At 45.4% G+C, this 25,897-nt stretch overlaps 1 protein-coding gene across 1 annotated transcript in view; it reads left to right on the top strand.

The window, feature by feature from the left end:
* Nucleotides 1–208: 208 nt before the first annotated feature.
* Nucleotides 209–25,897, top strand: part of hdac8 (histone deacetylase 8) — a 111,961-nt gene continuing 86,272 nt past the window's right edge. The window contains exons 1-5 of the mRNA XM_084312086.1: nt 209–408; nt 531–583; nt 1,208–1,348; nt 8,980–8,998; nt 24,277–24,439. Of these exons, the coding sequence (XP_084168212.1) occupies nt 289–408; nt 531–583; nt 1,208–1,348; nt 8,980–8,998; nt 24,277–24,439 (496 nt within the window). The 5' untranslated portion in view covers nt 209–288. The remainder of the gene's footprint in view (nt 409–530; nt 584–1,207; nt 1,349–8,979; nt 8,999–24,276; nt 24,440–25,897) is intronic.

The following is a 25,897-nucleotide window of genomic DNA, read 5'->3' as shown; positions in this document are numbered from 1 at the left end:
CGCGAATGGCGGCGTTCTCTATATAACAAATACAATCGCTTTTACTTCAGATATTGGAATAGGAATTTTGTCGTTTTATTGACAGAAATACACTGAACAAAATAAAAGTATTTGGGAAGAAAATGTTAATATCTGCGTTAACGGTCCAAATAGCATCAGCCAACTAGGGGGGGGGGTGTTGATGGTGAAACACAAAACCCAAGACTGAGAAAAGAAGAGAAGCTGCTCAGCTTTTCACTTACATTCTTATATCCCTCCAATAACGTTACTTTTTTTTATCCAACATAAATGAGTTGCGAAGGGGACAGTGATAATGACAGTCCTAACGTTAGCAAACGGAAAGTTATATACGTCTACAGTCCGGAATACATTGAAACCTGCGACTCGTTGTCCAAAGTGCCTAACAGGGTGAGTTGAATTGACTACAGATGCTCGGTGTGGTATACAGTAACAGTACATTACCTAGCTGACACTGGACTTGGCTTGCTATATTGTAGCCTAATTATTTGTCCCGCTGTGCTTATTTCTAGGCGAGCATGGTCCACTCGCTGATAGAAGCCTATGGACTACTGGAACACATGAGGTGAGTTGGTGCAGTTAGAGAGCGTTGCATGGACGTAACAAACCGACCCAGTGACAGTCAGTCGCAAACTGTAATCGCATTTGATGAGTGAGTATATTCCATAGTAGAAACCCAATCTACCAGTGTGCTGCTAAGGTGTAGGCGGCCTATCCTAAATTCCCATGTTTTTGACACTCGACCTGCAATGTTTATGTGCGTGTCTGTTTACAATAGGAACACGTCAATTTCAACAAGCTAATTTCCCAAAATTTTTGATTGATTGATTGATTGATTGATTGAAAAGTTTATTAACAGACTGCATAATGGGTACAGTACAGCTCAATACATACAATTGTTAAGAGGATGCAGACCCGAGAAAGACTTTCGTCTTGTTTCCATCAGGGTCCCCCATTTTCAATTCATCATGTTGGTAACTGAGCAGAATGGGTCATTTTCCACACTAGATGAATCTGCTATCTGAGCACTGAGCAACTGCCATCTAGCATGGGAAATGACCCATCCGTGTTTGACAGATGTAAGATCCATTCTTCCTTATACTGAGCCTAGTCAGAAAGTGCTCAGAATGAGCAGAGCTGAGCCACACACTTACACCCAATAATGTGTTCGTCCACCTTTCTCCATCAGCGTAGCTAAGCCTCACATGGCGACCATCGAGGAGATGGCCAAGTTCCACACAGACGCCTACCTGGAGCACCTCCACAAGATCAGCCAGGACGGGGACAACGATCACCCGCAGTCGGGAGACTATGGCCTGGGTGAGGACTAGCCCACACACATGACTTCAGGTTCAGCTTTATTGTTGCATCTTTGTCATATTTCTCATACAAAAAAGAGCAAGATTCTTGGGTCTTGCCCCCTCGACCTACAACATGGCAATAAAATACACAATAGAGCAGCACAATAAAACCAGCATAATAATGATGTATGAAAAAGGTGACAGTGCTGAGAGTGGTTCATATAAAAAGTACAGTAGAATAAAATCTACGTAAAATACTTAAAATACACAAATATATACAATAAAATCTGAATGGCTGTTCATGAGTCTGATAGTACGAGTCCTTGAGCCTGCTGGACCTGGCTCTGAGGCTGCGGTAACGCCTCCCGGAAGGCAGCAGTTGGATCAAGCTGTTGTTGGGATGGCTAGGGTCTTTTTTTTGTGATCACATTTATTTTAATTTTTAATTTTAATTTTACATGAAACAAGACGACACAAAAACAGTAATAACAACAATAAATATGACTTGATTGATTGAAAACTTTATTAACAGATTGCAGAATGGGTACAGTACTTTACAGCAGGGGTTCTCAACCTTTCTGCTGCCAAGGCACCCCTGTGTCCAATAAAATATCCCAGGGCACCCCTACATACGATAAAGACTTTTCCGGTCCTGTCTTTTTTGCTACAATGATGACAAAAGTGCTTGCTTTCAAAATAACGTTTATTTAACCCATTGAAACCGGGAAACACATTTGTGTGTATATGCAGGCTATATAATGCATTATTAGCAGGCGTTTCAGGTCTAAATGTATAAATAAATATAGCAATAGTGTGACCATTTCTCAAACAGAAAATCATGTATTTTTTTTTAAATACAGAAAAGGATCACACAACATGATAACAGTCTGGTTTAGCATGAGAACACAACATGATAACAGTCTGGTTTAGCATGAGAACACAACATGATAACAGTCTGGTTTAGCATGAGAACACAACATGATAACAGTCTGGTTTAGCATGAGAACACAACATGATAACAGTCTGGTTTAGCATGAGAACACAACATGATAACAGTCTGGTTTAGCATGAGAACACAACATAATAACAGTCTGGTTTAGCATGAGAACACAACATGATAACAGTCTGGTTTAGCATGAGAACACAACATAATAACAGTCTGGTTTAGCATGAGAACACAACATTGCAGCTGCACTGTTTGACTGGGGCAATCTCAGCGGTCGAATTGGTACTGGAAGGTACTGAATTGGTATTGGTAACTGTAACCTGTTTCGATGGACGAGTTAAAAACTTGTCCATTTTGTGTGAAAATTCAGCTTTGCGGTTCACGTTGGAAATATTATTCTAGTGAGGTGACGATTGATTATGACATCACATCCCTGCAGAGTGCCTTTTACTGTTTATCTGTTAAATACAGTTTTCATTCATTCATTCATTTACATTTTTTATCATAATAATCATAACACAGCGGCTGATACACTCACTTGTTCTGCAAGTAGACCATCGCCGTCGGAAGCGTGTAATTAGCACTTTTCAGAAGCTGTGTGGTCCGGTCTTGAACTTTCCATAACGTGTCTCGATAAATCCATTTGATTAGATCCAGCACTGAATGCATTTAGTGATTATTATCACGACGACGATTGCGATAGCCGATTTGCATTTCCTTGATAACGGACATAGAACCTGTGATGTCACACGAATGCGACTGCTCTGGAAATGCGTTGGAAAATCTGTTGGTAAAAGTAATGACGCCTGCCGCGGACGTTAAGTTGGTGAAGTTTCTATAATAACTTTACGAAACGTGTGATCGATTTCTTTTTTAGTTCATGTTATTAGATTAGGCAATTATTGTATACACATGAAGCACTAGATAGACTATTTTGTTTAGTTAAATAGTTGCAGGGCTGTAGTTAACTTTTTTTGCACATAGCACTGGTGCTACAGAGGTTGATAGTTTTGTAGTACAGGCCAAAATCTTGTAGCACAAGTATAAAACGTGTTATATTTGTAACAGTCACAAATGTGCCTATTGTATTTGTGTTATTTAGTTGCAATTGTTTTATGTTGCATGATCATGCATACATTTATTATGTATTGTATTTTTTGTTTAAATATCAACATCATCTGTCTGTCCACCCTCAGTACATTGACTATCAATATAATATACTCGTCTGACTTCATCATATCTTTTCAAACGCACTCACACACAAAAAAAGGGGAAAAAAAGGTTTATCTCCTCCCCCACTACCACCCCCTGAACCCTGGACCCCCCAGGATCAGCACCCGACTCCGGTTAGCCGCTAAAACATGGCCTTCACTCTCTCAGCCGCCGAAATCCACAATTCAATATTGGATTGCCCAATCCCCACCACCCGGGCAGTGGAAATCTATATATATGATATCCAAAAAAGTTAATGACCAATTGGTCATTGAGTTTTTCCGGTTGCTTCCACCTCATGGCTATTAATTTCTTGGCTGCTGTGACGCCCGCCAATATGATTCTTTTTGTTGTTGTATGGAGGTCGGTAGTAATGTTATGTCATTTAGGAGTAGTGTTGTTGCTGTATGTGTAATTGTCAGGCCACATATGTTTGAGAGTTTAGTTGCCATGGATTTCCAAAAATGAGCCACCGGTGGGCAATCCCAAAACATGTGTATATAAGTGCCGGTAGCGCCTAGAGCACACAGAGTGTATCAAGGTCGGCCACCATGGATGGCTGGGGTCTTTTATGATCTTCCGGGCCTTGCTGATGCACCGGCTGTTGTAGATGTCCTGTATGCAGGGGAGCTCACAGCCGCAGATTTTCCTGAGCCGTCTTAACCCTTCCACTACCACACTACAGAAGGTTAACCAGACGGTAGTGTGGTAGTGAAAGGTTAACCTTCACGCACACACATGCCTGGGCGGCTGCTCTCGGTTACACAGCCAACAACATTACATAATTATGTTGCAACCTTCGTCTATAAAGCAAACCGTTATATACATATTTATATGTAGTTAACACTTTGGCTGCCATGGGTTAAATTCATTATCAACCGTAGGTTGCCGGCTCTATTTGTCTATAGAGAAAGTCCCCTTCTTTGCATGGCTATAACTTTTTAAATTCTATTGCTACATTGCCATTATTAGGGCCCATTCAAAGTCCTATATGTATTGTTCATTGTGTAGCAACGTTAAACTTTTTCATTCACATATTCATAGTAAAGTATGGTCTAATGTATAAGTATGTTTTCATCTCTTTCTGCAGCTTTCTCCAGAACGTGATATATAGCCCCAAATGCATTATATTGATGATGAAATACAGTTTGATGGCAATCAGCGTGATATAAAAAATTCCAACTAGACGTACTTCTAGAAGTTACTACACGTCATCTGATGTTGACCGGATGGGCGAGGGGGCGTTTATAATTCCGTGGGCAGCGTTATACCAATCATCTAATGTGGGTCAAATGTTGATAATACTAGTTAGTATCGAAGACGGTAACGTTACACGCTGAAACTCACCCCAGTCTCCGCGCGCCGTTGGGCGATCATCGTCGAGTAGAGATCTTATCATTATGGGATATATTTTTACCCGGTCCATCTCCAGCTTGTATAATGGTATATACGTCCAAATCATGTTGTTTATCGAGTTATTGGCAATCGATCGCTATGTAGTGTGACGAGCTAGAGTGCCGGAACCTATACCGAGTGCCCGGAAGTAATACGGCCGACCAGCAAAACCTCTACTGCGCTTCCTGTTAAGCGGTTGCGCCGATCGGCCACCAGATGGCGCTCCTGAACCGCCAGAGAGCTCAGTGGGTCCTCCTGGTGGATCTCAGGCCAGCGGAGGGGAAATATGAATCCGATTCCAGATTTTTAAAATATTGATATTAAAGACGCTGTAAAGCGTCCTCTGCAACTTGAGCATGGCCGGGAATGACGCTGTAAAGCGTTTTTAGGCAGTCAAAGTGTTAATAGAGACGAAGGCAGAATTCGACTTAATTTTTTATGAAGACATGTTTTTATATGGGTCAGGACACTATAAAAAATAATATAGAAAATTGTCAGTGCTGTAAAGTTTAAACCTTTTTAAATCTTAGACAAATGAAACACTTTGCTTTTATGAAATATTGCTTTTATGAAATATTGTAAGCCGTCATTTGAGGCTTTATAAAAGCAGCACAATGAACACATCTGTCAGTGCCGAGTCCGACCTCATCTTAAATAACAAACAACATTGCTTGTTGTAGTTAACAAAGAGAGGCAGAGTTAATGAGGCATATGACGTTCGTTGCATTGGAGGCGCAAGAGTTTGCAGGTGGGAGGGGGGATGAAAATTTGAATTATTATTATTTTTCTTTTTTAATATATTCGAATTTTGTTTTCCCATTCGAATCGAACGAAGCTTCGAAGTATTTAAGACAGCCCTACTAAAAACCATAATGGAAGTCACTGGACGTTTCAAAGTAAAAGCCATTTGAATAAGGGTAATGTGGGAGAGCGTTAAGCCTGTATCGGTCAGAAAAGAAGAGAAGCTGCTCAGCTTTCCAATTACATTCTCATTTTCCAATGTTTTTTTAAATTTTTTTATCCAACATAAATGAGTTGCGAAGGGGACAGCCTGTATCAGTCACAGTAGATAACTCACTCTGGGGGACTGGGTATCTTCAGAGCATAGGGGTGGAGGAGGAGGCAAGTGAGGAGGCAGGATCAGTAGAACGACAGCCCATAGACGGAGATAAAGGAGGATCTGTCTTTGAATTGTACCCCCCCCTATTAACACATTGGGTGCCACGCCCCTTCTGGGAAGTGCATCTGGCCTTGCCGTCCATTAACCCCAGTGGTGCGTTATTGAAATCATCTGGGGTGACACGCACCACGTGCACGCGCGCCCGCGAATGCGCATTTAATGTCCCCTCGCTTGGGCACAGACTAAAGACAGTGCCTAATTGCCTCTACGAATGGAATGTAACACGTCTTCACAACAAGTTAGGTGTGAATGTGTCTGAGAACGTATTTAACACACCTGACGACCGGTGCTATTGATATGCAAATAGCGAGTACTTATCATGGGGTGGCACACCGTGCTACCCCGTCCCATGAACAACGCATGCCTGATTAACCCCATGTAAACGCTCACATTGTTTGTAGAGCTAAACCTATATTTTATATTATAGCTATGGATCTAATAACACCGTCGATTGTCAGTGAGTTGCTTCGGTGTATAAATACATAACATACAAAATGTGAATCCAGGTCCGTACTCTATTATTATTATCTTATTCTTAGGCCTATTTTATTCTTATTCTTAGGAAACTTGTTTCATTATTCTTATTCGTGACTTTGTTCTGTCTAAATGTTTACTGTGAGCGATTTGTAGTGTCAAATTTCCCTCGCGATGATTAAAGTATTTCTATTCTATTCTATTCTATTCTAATGAGAGAGAGAGAAAAATAAATTGTTGCATTCTCATGCAGTGGCACTAAATTGACAGCAGATGGCGCCATAACACTAGGGTCTATCTACTCTAATCTACCGGTCACAGTCCACAAAACTCCTTCAATGTCTACAAAACCCAATCCACACGTCTTCAAGGATGTGATTTTTCTTCCTTTTGTCGAAACATTGCTCCTGTTCATTCATAACCAAATGGAAACACGCTCACTTCTTTCCAGCATTCATGCCGCACTTTTATTTCCAATATTTATTGATTTAAAATTGTTACCTTAAAGGTCCCATGCATTATAAATGTCATTTTTCAGTCTCTAGCATTGTATTATAGTAATAGGAGTTCGTATCAATGTGTTTTAGGGTCTAAATACCATATTGGCGGATTGCTCCGTTTCAGCCCAGTCCCTCTGTTCCGGGTCATTTTGATTTGAAGTCCCGAGTCACGTCACTGGGCGCTGTGGATAGCGCACAGTGATGCGATTGGCTCTGTGGTTGGAGCTAATGCCCGCCCCCATTCTAGAGAAAGGAAGAGAGAGCCGAGAGGGAGAGAAAGGAGAGAAAGGAAGAGAGAGGGAGGGAGGGAGAGAGAGGGGGCACTTGGGGGGGGGGGGGGTGGTACCTGCCGGCCGCGCGCCACACGGGAGATTGAAAGAAAGAAAAGAAAAAAGTTGCCCCGTCTCATCAGCGAGAGCCGAGTGGGAGAGAAAGGAGAGAAAGGAAGAGAGAGGGAGGGAGGGAGGGAGAGAGAGCGGGCACTTGGGGGGGGGGGGGGGGGGGGGGGGGGGGGTACCTGCCGGCCGCGCGCCACACGGGAGATTGAAAGAAAGAAAAGAAAAAAGTTGCCCCGTCTCATCAGCGAGTGGAGCTGCGGGGCCGTGCGCTTTGGAGGGAGAGAAAGGAAGAGAGAGCCTCTCTCTCTCTCTCTCTCTCTCTCTCTCTCTCTCTCTCTCTCTCATGGTATAAATGATTATTTGTGTAAATAAGGTTATACGCCGACCATTAAGAAAATACATGTTAGTTTAGGAATAAGGGGCAGGTAACTATATGATTTATTCTTCTTCCTGCTCCTTTTGTCCATGGAATTACTATTTATGATTTTTTAATGAAGAAACTATGATTGTATTATTCCATGTGGCAAATAAAAACTCTGAACTGAACTGAACTCTCTCTCTCTCCCCCCCCCCTCCCTCCCTCCCTCTACCAGTGCAGACTGTGGTCTGACTGTCACTCAAAGTGCTTATGGGCGGAGCCAGGCCATAACAGCCTGATTTCTTGAGGCTGAAAAATGATGGTTTCGAGTACTTGATTAGAAATATAAAACAATGAATTTTTTTGAAAAAAACCTTACAAATGTCTTCAATAGACTAACAGGAATTGTGTAAAGTTGCCCAAATAGTGCTAGGAATAGCAGTGCATAACCCCTTTAAATAATTTCCCCCTTCCTTCACTGTAGCTATTCCCTTGGAATTGTCAAAAAGAAACTCCAGTGAGGTACAGGAAGACTCAAGGTAGGAAGGGGGGGGGGGGGGAGCGTTCTCTGGGATATCCCACATACGTAGGCCGAGATGTAGCCTATTTGCCATAAACCTGTCATGTCAGAGAGTGACCGTCCCCTTGCCGTATTGTTCATCTATGCCTACTGACAGATTCATTCACCTACGCTATCCTCTCCATTATTCAATATACAAAGGGGTTTATTTCTGGTGATGGGTGGTGGAGTTAGTTCATGGGCCTATGATTCAGATATGTTGAGAAAGAAAAAAATATATATCGAGAGAAAAAAAAAATATATATATATATATATTTTTTTTTACCTGCAACAGGGCAGTTTTAAAACCAGAGACAGTGGACAGACTTGTCTTTCTTGCCTGCACCAAAAAAGCGCCAAAAGATAGAAAAGAAACGAGCAGAGCCAGAACTGTTCAACTCCTCTGGAGCCACAGCCAGCAGAGAAGCCTGTTTACTTTAGCTTTTAAACCAGCTGCAGCCTGAGAACTGGAGGGTGAGGGGATGTAACACTAAAGATGGCGGCAACGACAAAGAATTGCTGCAAAATAAACATACATCTGTTGTTTACATTTTTTTATAATTTTTTTTTATACTTATAACAATTTTGATAATTATCGATATCGAATGATATGATAACATTATCATATCGTTATCGCGATATGATTTTTTGCCATATCGCCCAGCCCGTGAACCTCCACGTGTGTTACGCTCTCCCAGTGAAACTCCTCGCTGTCAGGTGAAAATAAACGGCTGGCGACTCTGCATGTATCGGAGGAGGCATGTGGTAGTCTACACCCTCCCCAGGCCTACAGAGGAGACATGTGGTAGTCTACACCCTCCCCAGACCGACAGAGGAGACATGTGGTAGTCTACACCCTCCCCAGACCAACAGAGGAGACATGTGGTAGTCTACACCCTCCCCAGACCAACAGAGGAGGCATGTGGTAGTCTACACCCTCCCCAGACCGACAGAGGAGACATGTGGTAGTCTACACCCTCCCCAGACCGACAGAGGAGACATGTGGTAGTCTACACCCTCCCCAGGCCGACAGAGAAGACATGTGGTAGTCTACACCCTCCCCAGGCCGACAGAGGAGACATGTGGTAGTCTACACCCTCCCCAGGTCGACAGAGGAGACATGTGGTAGTCTACACCCTCCCCAGGTCGACGGAGGAGACATGTGGTAGTCTACACCCTCCCCAGGCCGACAGAGGAGACATGTGGTAGTCTACACCCTCCCCAGACCAACAGAGGAGACATGTGGTAGTCTACACCCTCCCCAGGCCGACAGAGGAGACATGTGGTAGTCTACACCCTCCCCAGACCGACAGAGGAGACATGTGGTAGTCTACACCCTCCCCAGACTGACAGAGGAGACATGTGGTAGTCTACACCCTCCCCAGACTGACAGAGGAGGCATGTGGTAGTCTACACCCTCCCCAGACCGACAGAGGAGGCATGTGGTAGTCTACACCCTCCCCAGACGGACAGAGGAGACATGTGGTAGTCTACACCCTCCCCAGACGGACAGAGGAGACATGTGGTAGTCTACACCCTCCCCAGGCCGACAGAGGAGGCATGTGGTAGTCTACACCCTCCCCAGGCCGACAGAGGAGACATGTGGTAGTCTACACCCTCCCCAGACCGACAGAGGAGACATGTGGTAGTCTACACCCTCCCCAGACCAACAGAGGAGACATGTGGTAGTCTACACCCTCCCCAGGCCTACAGAGGAGACATGTGGTAGTCTACACCCTCCCCAGGTCGACAGAGGAGACATGTGGTAGTCTACACCCTCCCCAGACCGACAGAGGAGACACGTGGTAGTCTACACCCTCCCCAGACCGACAGAGGAGACATGTGGTAGTCTACACCCTCCCCAGGCCGACAGAGGAGACATGTGGTAGTCTACACCCTCCCCAGGCCGACAGAGGAGACATGTGGTAGTCTACACCCTCCCCAGGCCGACAGAGGAGACATGTGGTAGTCTACACCCTCCCCAGACCGACAGAGGAGACATGTGGTAGTCTACACCCTCCCCAGGCCGACAGAGGAGACATGTGGTAGTCTACACCCTCCCCAGACCGACAGAGGAGACATGTGGTAGTCTACACCCTCCCCAGACCGACAGAGGAGACATGTGGTAGTCTACACCCTCCCCAGACCCACAGAGGAGACATGTGGTAGTCTACACCCTCCCCAGACCGACAGAGGAGACATGTGGTAGTCTACACCCTCCCCAGGCCAACAGAGGAGACATGTGGTAGTCTACACCCTCCCCAGACCGACAGAGGAGACATGTGGTAGTCTACACCCTCCCCAGACCAACAGAGGAGACATGTGGTAGTCTACACCCTCCCCAGACCGACAGAGGAGACATGTGGTAGTTCTACATCCTCCCCAGGCCGACAGTGGAGACATGTGGTAGTCTACACCCTCCCCAGACCAACAGAGGAGGCATGTGGTAGTCTACACCCTCCCCAGGCCGACAGAGGAGACATGTGGTAGTCTACACCCTCCCCAGACCAACAGAGGAGGCATGTGGTAGTCTACACCCTCCCCAGACCAACAGCGGAGACATGTGGTAGTCTACACCCTCCCCAGGCCGACAGAGGAGACATGTGGTAGTCTACACCCTCCCCAGAGTGACAGAGGAGGCATGTGGTAGTCTACACCCTCCCCAGACCAACAGCGGAGACATGTGGTAGTCTACACCCTCCCCAGGCCGACAGAGGAGACATGTGGTAGTCTACACCCTCCCCAGAGTGACAGAGGAGACATGTGGTAGTCTACACCCTCCCCAGACCGACAGAGGAGACATGTGGTAGTCTACACCCTCCCCAGGTCGACAGAGGAGACATGTGGTAGTCTACACCCTCCCCAGGCCGACAGAGGAGACATGTGGTAGTCTACACCCTCCCCAGACCGACAGAGGAGACATGTGGTAGTCTACACCCTCCCCAGGTCGACAGAGGAGACATGTGGTAGTCTACACCCTCCCCAGGTCGACAGAGGAGACATGTGGTAGTCTACACCCTCCCCAGGTCGACAGAGGAGACATGTGGTAGTCTGCACCCTCCCCAGACCGACACAGGAGGCATGTGGTAGTCTACACCCTCCCCAGACCGACAGAGGAGACATGTGGTAGTCTACACCCTCCCCAGACGGACAGAGGAGGCATGTGGTAGTCTACACCCTCCCCAGACCGACAGAGGAGGCATGTGGTAGTCTACACCCTCCCCAGCCCGACAGAGGAGACATGTGGTAGTCTACACCCTCCCCAGACCGACAGAGGAGACATGTGGTAGTCTACACCCTCCCCAGACCGACAGAGGAGACATGTGGTAGTCTACACCCTCCCCAGACCGACAGAGGAGACATGTGGTAGTCTAAACCCTCCCCAGACCGACAGAGGAGGCATGTGGTAGTCTACACCCTCCCCAGACCGACAGAGGAGACATGTGGTAGTCTACACCCTCCCCAGACCGACAGAGGAGACATGTGGTAGTCTACACCCTCCCCAGGTCGACAGAGGAGACATGTGGTAGTCTACACCCTCCCCAGGTCGACAGAGGAGACATGTGGTAGTCTACACCCTCCCCAGACCGACAGAGGAGACATGTGGTAGTCTACACCCTCCCCAGGTCGACAGAGGAGACATGTGGTAGTCTACACCCTCCCCAGGTCGACAGAGGAGACATGTGGTAGTCTACACCCTCCCCAGGTCGACAGAGGAGACATGTGGTAGTCTGCACCCTCCCCAGACCAACACAGGAGGCATGTGGTAGTCTACACCCTCCCCAGACCGACAGAGGAGACATGTGGTAGTCTACACCCTCCCCAGACCGACAGAGGAGACATGTGGTAGTCTACACCCTCCCCAGACCGACAGAGGAGACATGTGGTAGTCTACACCCTCCCCAGACGGACAGAGGAGGCATGTGGTAGTCTACACCCTCCCCAGACCGACAGAGGAGACATGTGGTAGTCTACACCCTCCCCAGACCGACAGAGGAGACATGTGGTAGTCTACACCCTCCCCAGACCGACAGAGGAGGCATGTGGTAGTCTACACCCTCCCCAGACCGACAGAGGAGACATGTGGTAGTCTAAACCCTCCCCAGACCGACAGAGGAGGCATGTGGTAGTCTACACCCTCCCATCCCCTCCCAGAACATCAGATTAGTAGATGCAGAATAATGGATTCTGATGACAGGCATTTGTATGTAACTAGGGTGGGGTTCTGATTACCGGAATCGACAATTAGAAAATATTTACAATATAAAACGTTTATTGATGACTTTCCTTCTCTTCCCAAGGTCTGAAATTGTTCCCGTTTGTCGTCTAAAACCCTTGGCATCCTGTCAGCGTAGAGTGGGAGGAAGAAGTGAAGGACACGATATTCACGCACACACATAAAATGTGTATTTTTCGTATGATATCTCTGTGGTATGAAAACAATTTTAATGCACAAAGAATTTAATTGCATCGTGACCTTGTTGGCCTACACCCCCACAGTCTCTTAACTGATTTGTCGACATGGGATTCATGCTGATTTTCTTTTCCTGGAAAATTATTAGCTCATCTTTGGCATCAGCAGAATATTCACGCACATATTATGCCTTGGTCTTTATTAAGCACTAGATCCAAATGTTCTACCGCCTGAATGGTCAACTAAGAACTTCTGATGTCGAGTAGATACAACACCGTTTTCCCCATGAAACGCATAATTTGAAAAGCCATTCTGCTGGAGGAGAGACATGTCGGGTTTAGGTAATTAGTTTGAGGTCACTAGACAAAAATGACAGAGATGCATTATCTCCATTTAGAGATATCTAACATGCTTCTATCTGCCAAAAGTGCACAAACATGTTCGAGCCAGAGCGGCTGGGTGGCGCAGCGGACATTGCGCTCGTCACCAACGCAAGAGACACCGGGTTCGAATCCGGCTGTCGGCGTTGCCTCCGGCTTGGGCTGACCGTCATACTGACTCAATTTGCAGAGTTAGCGGTGGGAAGTCGAAGGGTGGTAGTCTGGTCGTTGTGAACAGCGACTCCTACAGGTCTGTTGGGGCGCCTGCACAGCAAAGATGTGACAGGCTGCCTCCACATGTATCGGAGGGGACATGTGATGCAAGGCTTCTATCCTCCCTACAACCGGCCAGTGGGGGGCATATGCGAGCAACAATCAGGACAGGGGAGGGAGAATTGGCACGAGAGGTAAATTGGGATGGGGAGAAAAATCACAGAAAAAGAAGGAGAAAAAGTAGATAATAAAAACTAAAAAAAATCACGCCAATCAGCAATACCCACTGAGTCACGTGACTAAGTTACCCCGGACCTGCACGAGCTGCTCCGCCAAAAGAAGTAGAACGGGGCTCTATGGAGAAACCATGACACTCCCCTGAGTAGTTTTAAAACGAAAACGGATGTCATTTTGCCAAATCAGCATGGCTGTGTGTTCAAGTTATGACCGATATAATAAACACTCTTGACGATCTCCTTTAACTCCATAGGTTGTGTTTATTTGCTTCTCGTAGACACACACCCACAGCGTTGTTTCGGTAGCATACCTGGAATGACCTACTTCCGGCGCATGAGCGCCTAATATGGTCTGGTCTTAGAGACACACACATTCATTCACATGACATCTCCCTTTCTTTGAGTCAGAGACAGTGTATACTGTTGAATACAAAATTAGTGCAGTGTCCTCTCAAACGAGCAAATAATCTGAGCTCTTAGAAGTGCAAGGTAATACTGTAACCACAATATCAATCAGTTATTTTTTTTTTAAATATCAAAGTGCCATTAATCAAAGTGCTATAATAATAAATAGAAAAGTGCCATTAACCAAAGTGTCATAATAACAATACTTCCTTTCCCCATTTCCTCTTTTCTCCTCTTCTTTTTCTCTTTTTTTTTTAACAGAGAAAGTCACAATAGAATATAAACCAACATTGTGTGTTACTTTTTTTTTACTGAGGGTATGGGGTAGACAACCCAGTCACCTCTGTAGCTGCCGGAGGTTATTCTGCTCCATTGAGGCAAGCCACATGTCTAATAACACACAAAGTCTTTAAACCTCTCAGGTGGACGGATGACTCTGCCCCTGGAAGTCACCCGAGTTGGTTCTGGAAGACTATTCGCAGGCCCCGCCGGCGCCGGGACAGTCTCACGAACAGGGGAAACAGGCTCCCTAGCAGGTGACACGGCCTCTCCAAGAGCCGAAACCTTGACGATGATCTCGTCGTCTACGTCGTCGTCGTCGATCACCATGGCTTTCCTCCACTCCAGAGAGGACGGGGTGCAGAGCGGCGTGACGTCACTCGGAGGTGTAAGCTGGGGTGGTGACGGTTGCTCGCTCACCTGCATGTCCTCTGCCTCTCCAGGAAGGAATGTAGGTCGTATGTGGCGCCTGTTCCTCCGCAAGGTTCCGTGGTCTGTCTGGATCAGATAGGACCTCGGAGCTGAGTGTGGCTGCTGAACCGTTGCTGCTGTCGTCCAGCCAGACTCACCGTCGAGTTTCACTGCCACGCTCTGCCCTGGCCTGAGAGGTGGAAGTGCTCTGGCACCATAGCGTCGGTTGTAAGCATGCCTGTAGCTCCTTTTCGCCCTGGCGTCAGCTTCACGCACCTTAGCGAAGTCGGGCCACACAGGCAACAGCACTTTATCGACTGTAGGCACCGTCGTCTTGATCTGGCGGCCCATCATCAGCTGTGCAGGACTGGCACCCGTGGCTTGTATTGGTGTAGCTCTGTAGCTCATGAGAGCCAGAAACGGGTCATCCTGCCGTAGGATCCTCTTCGCAGTCTGCACTGCTCTCTCAGCCCCACCGTTGGCCTGAGGATAGTGAGGACTAGAGGTGATGAGTTTAAAGTCATATGTCACAGTGAAACTATCAAACATTTTGCTTGTGAACTGTTTAGCATTATCAGTGTGAAGCTCATCTGGACAACCCCACCTGGCGAAGATATTTTTCAGATGAGCAATTGTGGTCTCACTCTTCATGTTTGGTAGATGAGCTATTTCTATGTAGCGAGAATAATAGTCAACAACTACCAAGTAGTTTTCTTTCTCGTACTCACAGATGTCCGCCCCGATCGCCTGCCAGGGCCTCTGTGGTAGTGGCGTTGTAATCAGAGGCTCCTTCCTCTGTGTAGGTCTGACCTGCATGCACTCGGGACATTTCGTCACCAGTTCCTGGACCTCTCTCTCCAGCCCGGGCCACCACACACTCATGCGTGCCCGTTCCCTGCACTTGGTGATGCCCTGGTGCCCGTCATGCAACCGGTTGAGTATCTCTTTCCTCATACTGTGAGGAATCACGATGCGGTCTCCGTACAGCACAAGACCCCTTGATAATGACAGGCTGTTACTGCAGTGGTGATATGCCTTGCCTTGTGCTGGTACACTGCTCACGTGCTTCGGCCATCCATCTGTGATCAGTCTGCTCACCACCAGAAGGTCGTAGTCCACGCACGCTTGATCCGGTCCAGTTTGGACGGCGACACTGGCCACGCTGCATGAGCTGCGTCCTCGAACGCTGAAACATCAGAGGTTAGTTCTGACACTTCACTCAGAATTACAGACAATGGCTGCCTGGAAAGTGTGTCAGCTACTGTCAGTGTTTTCCCAGGCACGTACTCTGCAATGGGGTTGTACTTCATCAGACGCATCAGCAATCGTTGGCACCGCAGGGGAACTCTATCGAGGTCCTTGTTGTTGATCAGAGGGACCAGCGGTTTGTGGTCTGTATGGACTATGAAGCTGTCTAGGCCATAGAGGTAAGTGGAAAATCTTTCACAGGCCCAAACAGCAGCTAGACACTCCTTCTCTATTTGCGCGTAGCGCTTCTCAGCATCAGTTAGTGTCCTTGAACAGAATGCTACGGGTTTCAGTCCATCTGAGTGTCTCTGTAGCAGTACACTGCCCAGCCCGTAGCTGCTTGCATCTGAACTCACTATGGTAGGTTTGTTTACATCATAGAATGCCAGTGTAGGTGCGGTGGAGAGGAGTTGCTTTACCTTGTGGAATGCGTTGTCTTGTGCTGCGTCCCACATCCACACAGCCTCGCACTTCAGCAGGTCGTTGAGTGGCTTTATCACTTCCGATAAGTTAGGCAAGAAGCGCCCGAGATAATGGACCATGCCTAGGAACCTTCTTAAGCCTGGCACGTCACTTGGTGGCTGTAGCTCTGTGATGGCGCTTACTTTTGAGGGGTCAGGCTGGATGCCCTCACTGTCAATTCGATGCCCCAAGTAGCTCAGCTGCCTTTGGCGCAGAACGCACTTCTTGTCGTTGAGCTTTAGACCTGCACTCTCCAGGATACGCAGAACATTCTGGAGTCTCTCCTCGTGCTCCTTATCATCTGCACCATGGACAAGGATGTCGTCCATGTACACCTCCACTCCCTCTTGGCCTCTGAACATCCGAGACATTTCTCTCTGAAATATCTCTGGTGCACTGGAGATCCCGAAAGGAAGCCGCTTAAAAAATAATCTACCCACTGGGGTGATGAATGTGGTCAGTTTAGCTGTTTCTCTCTCTAGTGGAATTTGCCAGAAACCACTTTCCGCGTCGAGCAGGGAGAACACTCGAGACTCCGCCAGCTTTGGTAATATGTCATCTATGGTGGGCAGAACATATCTCTCCCTCTTCACAGCCGTGTTCAGTCGTTTTAGATCAACACAGATCCTCACATCATCAGTTTTCTTGGGGACTGGAACCATGGGAGCACACCACTCTGTTGGCTCACTGATCTCCTCTATGACGCCGCACTTGAGCATCCTCTCCAGCTCCTTCTTGACTTTGGGAAGCAGAGGAGCAGACACTCTCCTCGCTGTGTTAATGCTGTATGGGACAGCATCGTCCCGCAGGCATATTCTCACAGGTTTTATTTTCAAGAGGCCCAGATCCGCCCCGAATGTGCCCTGTACCTCCTCCACTCTCTTCACCAGTCCCATTGCCACCGCAACATCACGGCCTAACAGGTTGCTGCCATTTGCTGTCTTAATCACATGGATGTTGAACTTATATTGCCGGCCCTTGTACTTAGATGTGGTAGTGAACAGTCCTAGACATTCAAGTCTACCTCCGGGTCTGTCGAAAGCTGTGAAGTCACTGGATAACTGGGGCAGGTGTTTGAGCTGATGGTAGGTGTCATCTAAAATCACACTGGCGTCTGCACCAGTGTCAATTTTGAAGGTGAGAGGAGTGTCACAGACGTTCAGTTTAACAGTCCATGGCCTATTGGAATCTGTCACGTAGAGGTTTTTTGTTTTTATCTCACCAAGGAAGTGTCCTTCACTGTAACTGTCATCCTGCTGCTCCATTGTTGTCAGCTCATTCACTCTTGCAGAGCGGCACACAACGGCAAAGTGTCCAATCTTCTGGCAGTGTCTGCATTTTGCCTGCCTGGCTGGACACTGCACGTTGTTCGGGTGGTCCCTTCCACACCTAAAACACTTCGTTCCTGTAGCACCACCATCGCGATGCCCTGCTGCTTGGAAGCCGCCACTGCCCCGCGCTCTTCCCCGCCCTCTGTTTTGTTGGAAAGGCGCAGCGCGCACATTGTGTCTGACCTCACTCAGGAATGTAGCATCTCCGCAGTTACAACAGCTGTGTGTGACCTCACTGAGGAATGCTGCATCTCCCGAGCCCGCTCTAGCTTGTTGGCTAACTTGCCCCTTTATCTGCTCAGACTGTCTCACCATCTCGACGGCTTTCTCCAGCGTCAGATCTGCCATTAATTGTAGCTTTTCTGACATCTCTTTATCCAGGATTCCTATCACCAGTTTATCCCGAATATTTTCTATCTTCACCGGACCAAACTGACAGGTCTCGGCCAGCTCGTAGAGCGTCCGGATGTATTCCTCCGCAGACTCGGCCCTCTTTTGCGAGCGGAGGTAAAAACGAGCACGTTCGTGGATAATGTTTACTTTCGGAATGAAATAACTATTCAACTTGTCCAACACAACCTCATAGTTGTCATTGTCATCAACGTCCTCGCCCTCCTTGAAATGCAACGTGTTAAAAACTTGCTCAGCCTCCTTGCCGAGCGCATATAGCAACGTGCTAACCTGCACAGGTCCATCCTCCCTGTCTAGCTTTGTGGCTAGCCGGTAGCGTTGGAACCGTTGCCTCCACTCCGGCCACAGTTCTGGGCGAGTGAAATCAAAGTTGTCGGGAGGGTTAAACTTGGCCATCGTCACTGGTTTACTTCTGACACCATGTTCAAGTTATGACCGATATAATAAACACTCTTGACGACTTGCTTTAACTCCATAGGTTGTTGTGTTTATTTGCTTCTCGTAGACACACACCCACAGCGTTGTTTCGGTAGCATACCTGGAATGACCTACTTCCGGCGCATGAGCGCCTAATATGGTCTGGTCTTAGAGACACACACATTCATTCACATGACACTGTGAGCCTGTGAGTGTGAGTCTTTCACCTTTTACATTATCTAGCTTTGGCATGGATTGATTGTTTAGACCGCTAGCATGGCTAACAAATGCAAATATATTGTAGTCTGCCCTGTTGTTCTGACCAGGATTACATTCCTTTCTGCCTGAGTCTGACAGGTCTGTTTTAGTCTGTCCACTGCCACAGCATAGAGCCGCCTCGCCGCAGGACGGACGTGCCGGCAGAGACAGTCTATATCAGGAGCCAGGGCACTGCAGGGGTTTTGAAATGGGGGGGATCCGTAGCACTCGAGATGGGCGGCAACAACGAAGCTAGTTGCTACATATTCAGAGAGTCATTCTTTGGGAGCTTCTATCCCCAGGCCATCAGGATGCTCAATGATTATGTAACAACCCATCATCTACACTCATTGCACACACATCCACATGCACACACTCACTTTTAAACTAACACTCACTTTAGACACTTTAACACTACATTAGGGCTGGGCGATATGACGATATTATATAAATATCGGGTACAGTTCATTAACGATACACTTTTTAAACGTATCGTGGATATCGTGATGTTTTGCCCTCGCGTTAGAGGCCGCCGCGGCTGAGATGAGACTTACAAGCGCAGTGCTAAATGCTTTCCTCTCTCTCTCTCGCAGAAAAAAAAGTCAGTCACACACACACTTGCCCAAATTACGTCATCTACACGCACATACACGCACGCAAGCGCACACACCTAGCCAGAGACAGAGAAGCGGTGGTTCGGTTTGATTGATTGATTGATTGAAAACTTTATTAACAGATTGCAGAATGGGTACAATACAGTACAGCTCAATACACACAATTGTTAAGGGGATGCAGACCAGAGAAAGACTTTCGTCTTGTTTACATCAGGGTCCCCCATTTTCAATTCATCAGGACATATATGACATACATGACATACAGATAGTCAGTACTGCTACATCTATACATTTATGACATACCAGATTTGCAAATACAGTACTGTTTGTGATACAGAAGGAGTCAAGAAAAGGGAGTATATACATTTGACGTAGAAACTGTACATTGGAGGAGGTTGGGTGGGGGGGGTTGGGTACATTGGGATATTGACAACCATACTGGGTCATTTACATTGGAGGTGGTTGGGGGGGGGGGGCACACTGTATAAACAAGTAAAACTGTACATTGAGGGGTGGGGGGAGGAGACACTGTACAAACAAACAAAATTGTACATTGGACTATTGACAAAACCATACTAGGTAAATGACTGTACATTGGAGGGGGTTGGGTTAGGATATTTACAGGGGCCAGTGTTAGGTGCTAGGGATGCTAGGGTGCTAGGGATGCCCCCCGAAACCCAGGAGTATTGATAAGCTCCGACGTTAACAGTACTGCTATCGATAAATTAGTCTATGAGCGGATTAGCTACGGAGCTAACATAGTGTACCATCCATCTGCGACGCAAGAGTGGACATGGAGTAATGTTAATGTTATGTCGAGTTCATACTACACTACACGTATGAACTCGACATAACGTTAACGTTACTCCGTTTCCATGAAGTGTTTAATTAGCAGCAATCTGTTCTGTTGTTGAACATTTAACGTTAAGTTAACTTAGGTATCCGACGCACTTCCGGCAAGGACAGGAAGCCGCCATGAAACCGTTGTAGTCATATTGTAGTCTTTTAGTCTTATTAACTAAAAGATTTTAACTAAATAAAAAGCAGCAGCACTATTGGATAACTGAGTCATGTTTGCTATGTATTTCTTTCTTTAGGGGAGTAGGACATTTGTTTCACAGTTTTAGCATGATGTTTTATAGATGGCTAGGTTAAAGACAGGTTTTTGTTTTTAAGAGCGGGGGTTTGATTTGATTTGATTGAAGTTTATTTCAAGTATGCAACACAACAAACAAACATCAAGTACAGATATAGCCTTAAGCCGTTCAAATAATAAATGTATACATAAATAAATAGTTACAATATATAATCTAATAATCTAAATCTAATCTAACATATAATCTAAAAAAACGAAAGGGTAAAATGCTAAATATATAACCTAAGAATACAATAATCTAAATCTAATATATAATATAAAAATGCTAAATGCATGAGTCTTTTGTCTTTAATGTTAGCTTGCAAACTCAAATACTGTCTTGGTAAGCCTCATAATGAATTGTTTAGGAAAAAAAGGAAAAACATCGTGATGTGTATCGTGTATCGCCGAAACGTCAGAAAATATTGTGATATCATATTTAGGCCATATCGCCCAGCCCTACACTACATTATATTTATCTATTATTAAAGAGATTTGCACTACATTCATACCTCATTTGCACCTTACCATAACACTTTCACTGCCCAAGCTTAATTCCTTTTTACCTCCTTGAATGCCCAGCACCACTTCAATGTTAACGTTAATATCGCCTAATCTATGTTTTAAATTATGGCTATGTGTCTAATCTGCCCGTCGCTTACCGGAGACTCATTTTCCAGTCAACATTGTCGTAGCAGATTGTTTTTTTATCGCTTCATTTCCGTTTTCTAGCATTTTGAAAAGCACTCGTTTTCATGGAAAAATGAAGACATTCCATGATAATCGCCTTTACTGGAATATTCTAGAACGTTGTCATTTTTCTGCCTATTTATGAATCGTTTTCAAATAAACGCTAGATTATCGATAGTATATGTGACCCAGTCTGGTGATGTAGCCTACAAGTCGCCAGGGTGAAATGACAGATAGACACAATAAAAAAAGATGTTTTTTTTTTTTTTTTTATATATATAACTACAGTTCGAGAGTTGAAGAACATATTTAGTACAACAGCGAACAGATATAATAACTCTAATTGTAAGAATTCTGTGTTTAAAAAAGGCCATTTTGAAACACAGTTTGTGCTCTCCACAGAGGAGAGGTGGGGGCTGGGTTTCTTTTTGCATCTGAATAGAGCTGCGTGTTGGGATTCAGATTCACTGAGCCAGGTAAAGGCATTCACACAGAGAGAGTCATTAACGTTAACGATGGACGCATTCAGGTGAGGGTAGTTGTCCACGCCCCCCCCCCAAACTAGCTGAAGTGTGAACATCTTTGAGAGGCGTTTTCTCCCCTTGAGTGTTTGAGGCCATGGTTAGACTAGTGTATTCCTGGCGTTTTTTTATACGTTTTTGACGACGTTTGATGTCCCTATTACACAGAAATGCGTTTTTTGGCGTTTTTTTGTGGATACGGCTGAAACGCAAAATTGTGTTTGCGTTTGGAGATACGCAAAAAAAACGCATCGACAACAGCGTGTAGTCAGCACGGAGCCGTTGTTGCGAAAACGCCCATGCGCAGTAGATACCATCTGCGTGCCCTTCCGGTGACAACAGTGTGTGTGTTTGGGACATAGCGCCGTGTCCCAAATAGCTTCAGCTACCATGTGTTGTCAAGTTATTGTTATAAGGACCCCAGTCCAAGCTACAACAGTCTGCATTCCCTTAACAATTGTTTGTATTGAGCCGTATTGTATTGTACCCATATGCAATATGTTAAATAAAGTTTACATCCATTCATTCTGCTAGCATTACCGATTGCATGAGCAGCTGGCTAACGTGAGCTATCAGGATTCAGACCCTGTTAGCTCAGAGCTCCTCTTTCAACTTAACAAGCATTAAACAAAATGGCCCAGTCATCTATTCACCTTTGTTTAATACACACAGCGTTGTCTCTAATGTTATCTAACTACTGATAGCTCGCGATATCATCAGTTTTGGTGCTGGCTAAGTAGCGTGAGCTAACGTTAGCTTCTAGCCACAATGCTATATTGTTATAATGGCATACTCTATTGACGTTAGCATGCAGCTAACAATGCTACCAATCTTTTTTTAGACTAAACTATCCGCTCTTGGTGGTCACTTGTGTTGATGTTAGTTTTGTTTCATCAACAAATGACAGGCAGAAGAACACACAGTGAATGTATCCGTTTTGTTTATTGCACTTTTATTAGGCTTTGCTGAAAAAGAATTGCTGCATTGGGTAACTAGGCAAAAGATGGTGGCCGCCTTGTTGACATTTGCTTTGCAGGCACATTCAAGTTCTGATTGGTTGAAATTGCCTTCATGTTTGCCACCTACTGCTTTGGCAGTGTACTACATCAGTGTGCTCGGGTGACAAAAACGAAGAAGAAAAACGAAAGTGTGACTCGAGGCGCACGACGTCGCGGCGATACGCATATGACGACGATACGAAAATGATACGAAAGGTGTAGCCGACGCCTTAGACAACAGACTGAGTTACAAGATTTAAATGAATATAGGTATGATATTCAAAACATTCTCATATTTCAAAGTATGACACATCATTTGAAAGCTTACATTCTGTACTTTTACAATCTGGAAAAATCTGGAAAATGAAAATGGAGACATGTAGTCACAAACCCTGGACTCGGTCACATATGTGTATGCATGCACGCTCTGGCCGCGAGCTGAAAATCGATTCTCCTATTTCCTGACCAGTCAATCAGCCATATCACATAATCACATAAAAGCTTATATTTCCGTGAAAACGTGTCTGATTATCCTAAGACTGGTAACATAGATTCCTTACCTGAGATCAGATGGTATCCAAATGGATTATTCCAATTCCTGATCGCCATTTGAAAAAATCTATCCTTTTATTGATTCACCGTGTATACTGTAAAAACACATAATCCCGCTGCTCTGAGGCTCACTATTGGAGATGATCGACCCCGGCTGCGTGAGTGAGAAGTAAAATGTGGAGTCAGGGATTTTCTTTCTCATTCATTTTCATTGAGTTCAATCCAAAAGGGTGAATTACCATCTGGGAGACGATAGGGGGCGCTTTTTCACATCTGAGCGCCTGGAGTGGCTGAATTTCCAACGGTAGACTCGGTTGATGAAATATGATTTCAGATTGCTAATAAAAAAAATACGAGAATTCTTGTGAGTGGGCATTCAACCGGCGGGGGGTAAACCCGAGAAAACTCGGGTTGGGCAATCAAAGTGTTAAAGTTTTGTAGCTCATTTTCTGCATTGTACCTCACAAATTTTTTTTACTCACTGTACTTAGATTGTACCTGGGTTGTACTTTAGATTGTATATTGTAATGTATATTGTATATATGTATATTTTATATTCCTCTTTACTTACTTTTTTACTTTATGAACTGAAGCACACTCTTAGGGGCTCATACAGAACCAAGCATTTCACCGTAAAGTATGTGTATTTAATTGTGACAATTAATAAACAAACTTGAACTTAATTCAATTTAATGTGGTTTTATGTTTAGTGAAATGATCATTTACTGCATTTTGAGGTGAAATGTGAGTTTAAAAGACGTTTTTAAATGAATCACTTTCTCTGCCAAAAGGCTGGAAATGGCCGCAGTGAGTGGTTGCCACGGTAATTAAGGCAAAAACCACTGGATTGCGCATGCATAGAGGCTGGTCTAAGTGGGGAAAATGGCATTTTTATATCACAAAATTGTCATTAATTGACTTCAGATATGAAAGAAAAACAATGATAATGTGTGACCCATTCAAAAAGACTTGGGTCAGGCCTTGTTACTAGTCTTGTTAGTCCCCGTAATCTATGGCCAGTTGGAGGTTAACAACACCACCCTCCCAGGAGAAGCCTCCCCCACTGCCAAAACAAGCGGTGCTCTGGTCATCGCCAATGCTGAGGTACACAAGGAATTCAAGAGCATCAACGTACGCAAGGCAGCCAGACCAGATGGCATCCCCGGCCGAGTGTTCAGAACGTGTGCGGAGCAGCTGCCTGGCGTGTTCACTGACTTATTCTCCCTCTCCCTCTCTGAGCGCACAGTCCCCTCCTGCATCCAGTCATCCACCATCGTGCCGCTGGAAAAAAAGGAAAATGATTATGTAACTGAATGACTGGCCTCACTTCAATAGTGAGAAAAATGCTTTGAGAAGCACACTAAGAAATGTATCTATAGCAGACTACTGACGGTCACTGAAAAAGACCCTCACCAATTTGCTTCACCAACAATGCAATAGCCACAACACTGACTCCTATAGCCATAGCTCCCTTCAACCACCTGGAGGGAACTGATAACGTGAGAATGCTGTTTGTTGACTGCAGCTCAACATTCAACACCACAGTTCCCACCAGACTCCAAACTGAGGAATCTAGGACCCAACCCCCAACCTGTGCGGCTGGATTCTAGACTTCCTGTCGTATCGTCACCAGGTGGTGAGGCTGGGACCCCGACACCTCAGCCCCTCAGCACAGGAGCCCCCCAGGGCTGTGTCCTGAGCCCCCTTCTCTACTCCCTGTACACACACCCACGCACAGCTCCAATATGGTGATTAAGTTTGCCCATGACACAACAGTGATACAGGCCTAATCGCCAACGACAAGAGGCCTACAGGGAAGAGATTGACAACCTGGCACAATGGTGCAGGGTGAACAACCTCTCAACGTTCCATTTCCATTTAGTCGTTTATTTGGAAGGGACAGCATGTGTTAATGTATGGACAATACATACAATGCACTGTAAATACACAGGATTTAGCAAGGGGTGCTAATTTTCATCCTCAGTCCCCAAAACAAAACAAATAAAATACAAAAACAGAGCAATATAAAAACATGTTAAAACAAAGAACAATAATTTACAAATACATGGCTACAAAGCTAAAAGGACCAAGACCATAAAGGTCCTATATATGGTCACATGATTGTTAAAAAAAAAAAAAAAATTACTTTGAGTTTAAAAGTTGGACATTCTCGAATAGTGGTAGGTAAACTGTTCCACCGCATACTTTGACGAGACCAAGGCTGGTCATGGACTCCAGGAGAGAGGGAGAAAGGCTGGACCCCATCAATGCAGTGGAGAGAGTCGGCAACTTCATGTTCCTCTGTGTTCACATTACCGAGGACCTCACTTGGGATGAGCACACTGGTCAGGTGGTGAAGAAATCAATCAATCAATCAATATTTTTTTTTTGAACTTTATTTTATTTTGTGTCATAGTGAACATCACGTTGCATTGATCATACAGTATATACTTGATTCACATAGTCAATGACATTTGACACCCAAGCTCTTCCAGCTTATTCAATTTGTATTCAAAATATTCAGCATAAACAAAATAAGCAGTATAAACAGAGTAAGCCTCATAAACAACTCAATAAAAAAAGGACATAGGAAAATAAACGAAAAATAGGGAGGGGGGTAGGTAGTACATTTTTATTTATA

This window comes from Notolepis coatsorum (genome assembly GCF_963971535.1).
Source record: "Notolepis coatsorum genome assembly, chromosome: 4".
Lineage (NCBI taxonomy): Eukaryota > Metazoa > Chordata > Actinopteri > Aulopiformes > Paralepididae > Notolepis > Notolepis coatsorum.
The sequence above is the reverse complement of the archived record's forward strand: the minus strand, read 5'-3'. Positions and strand labels throughout refer to the sequence as shown.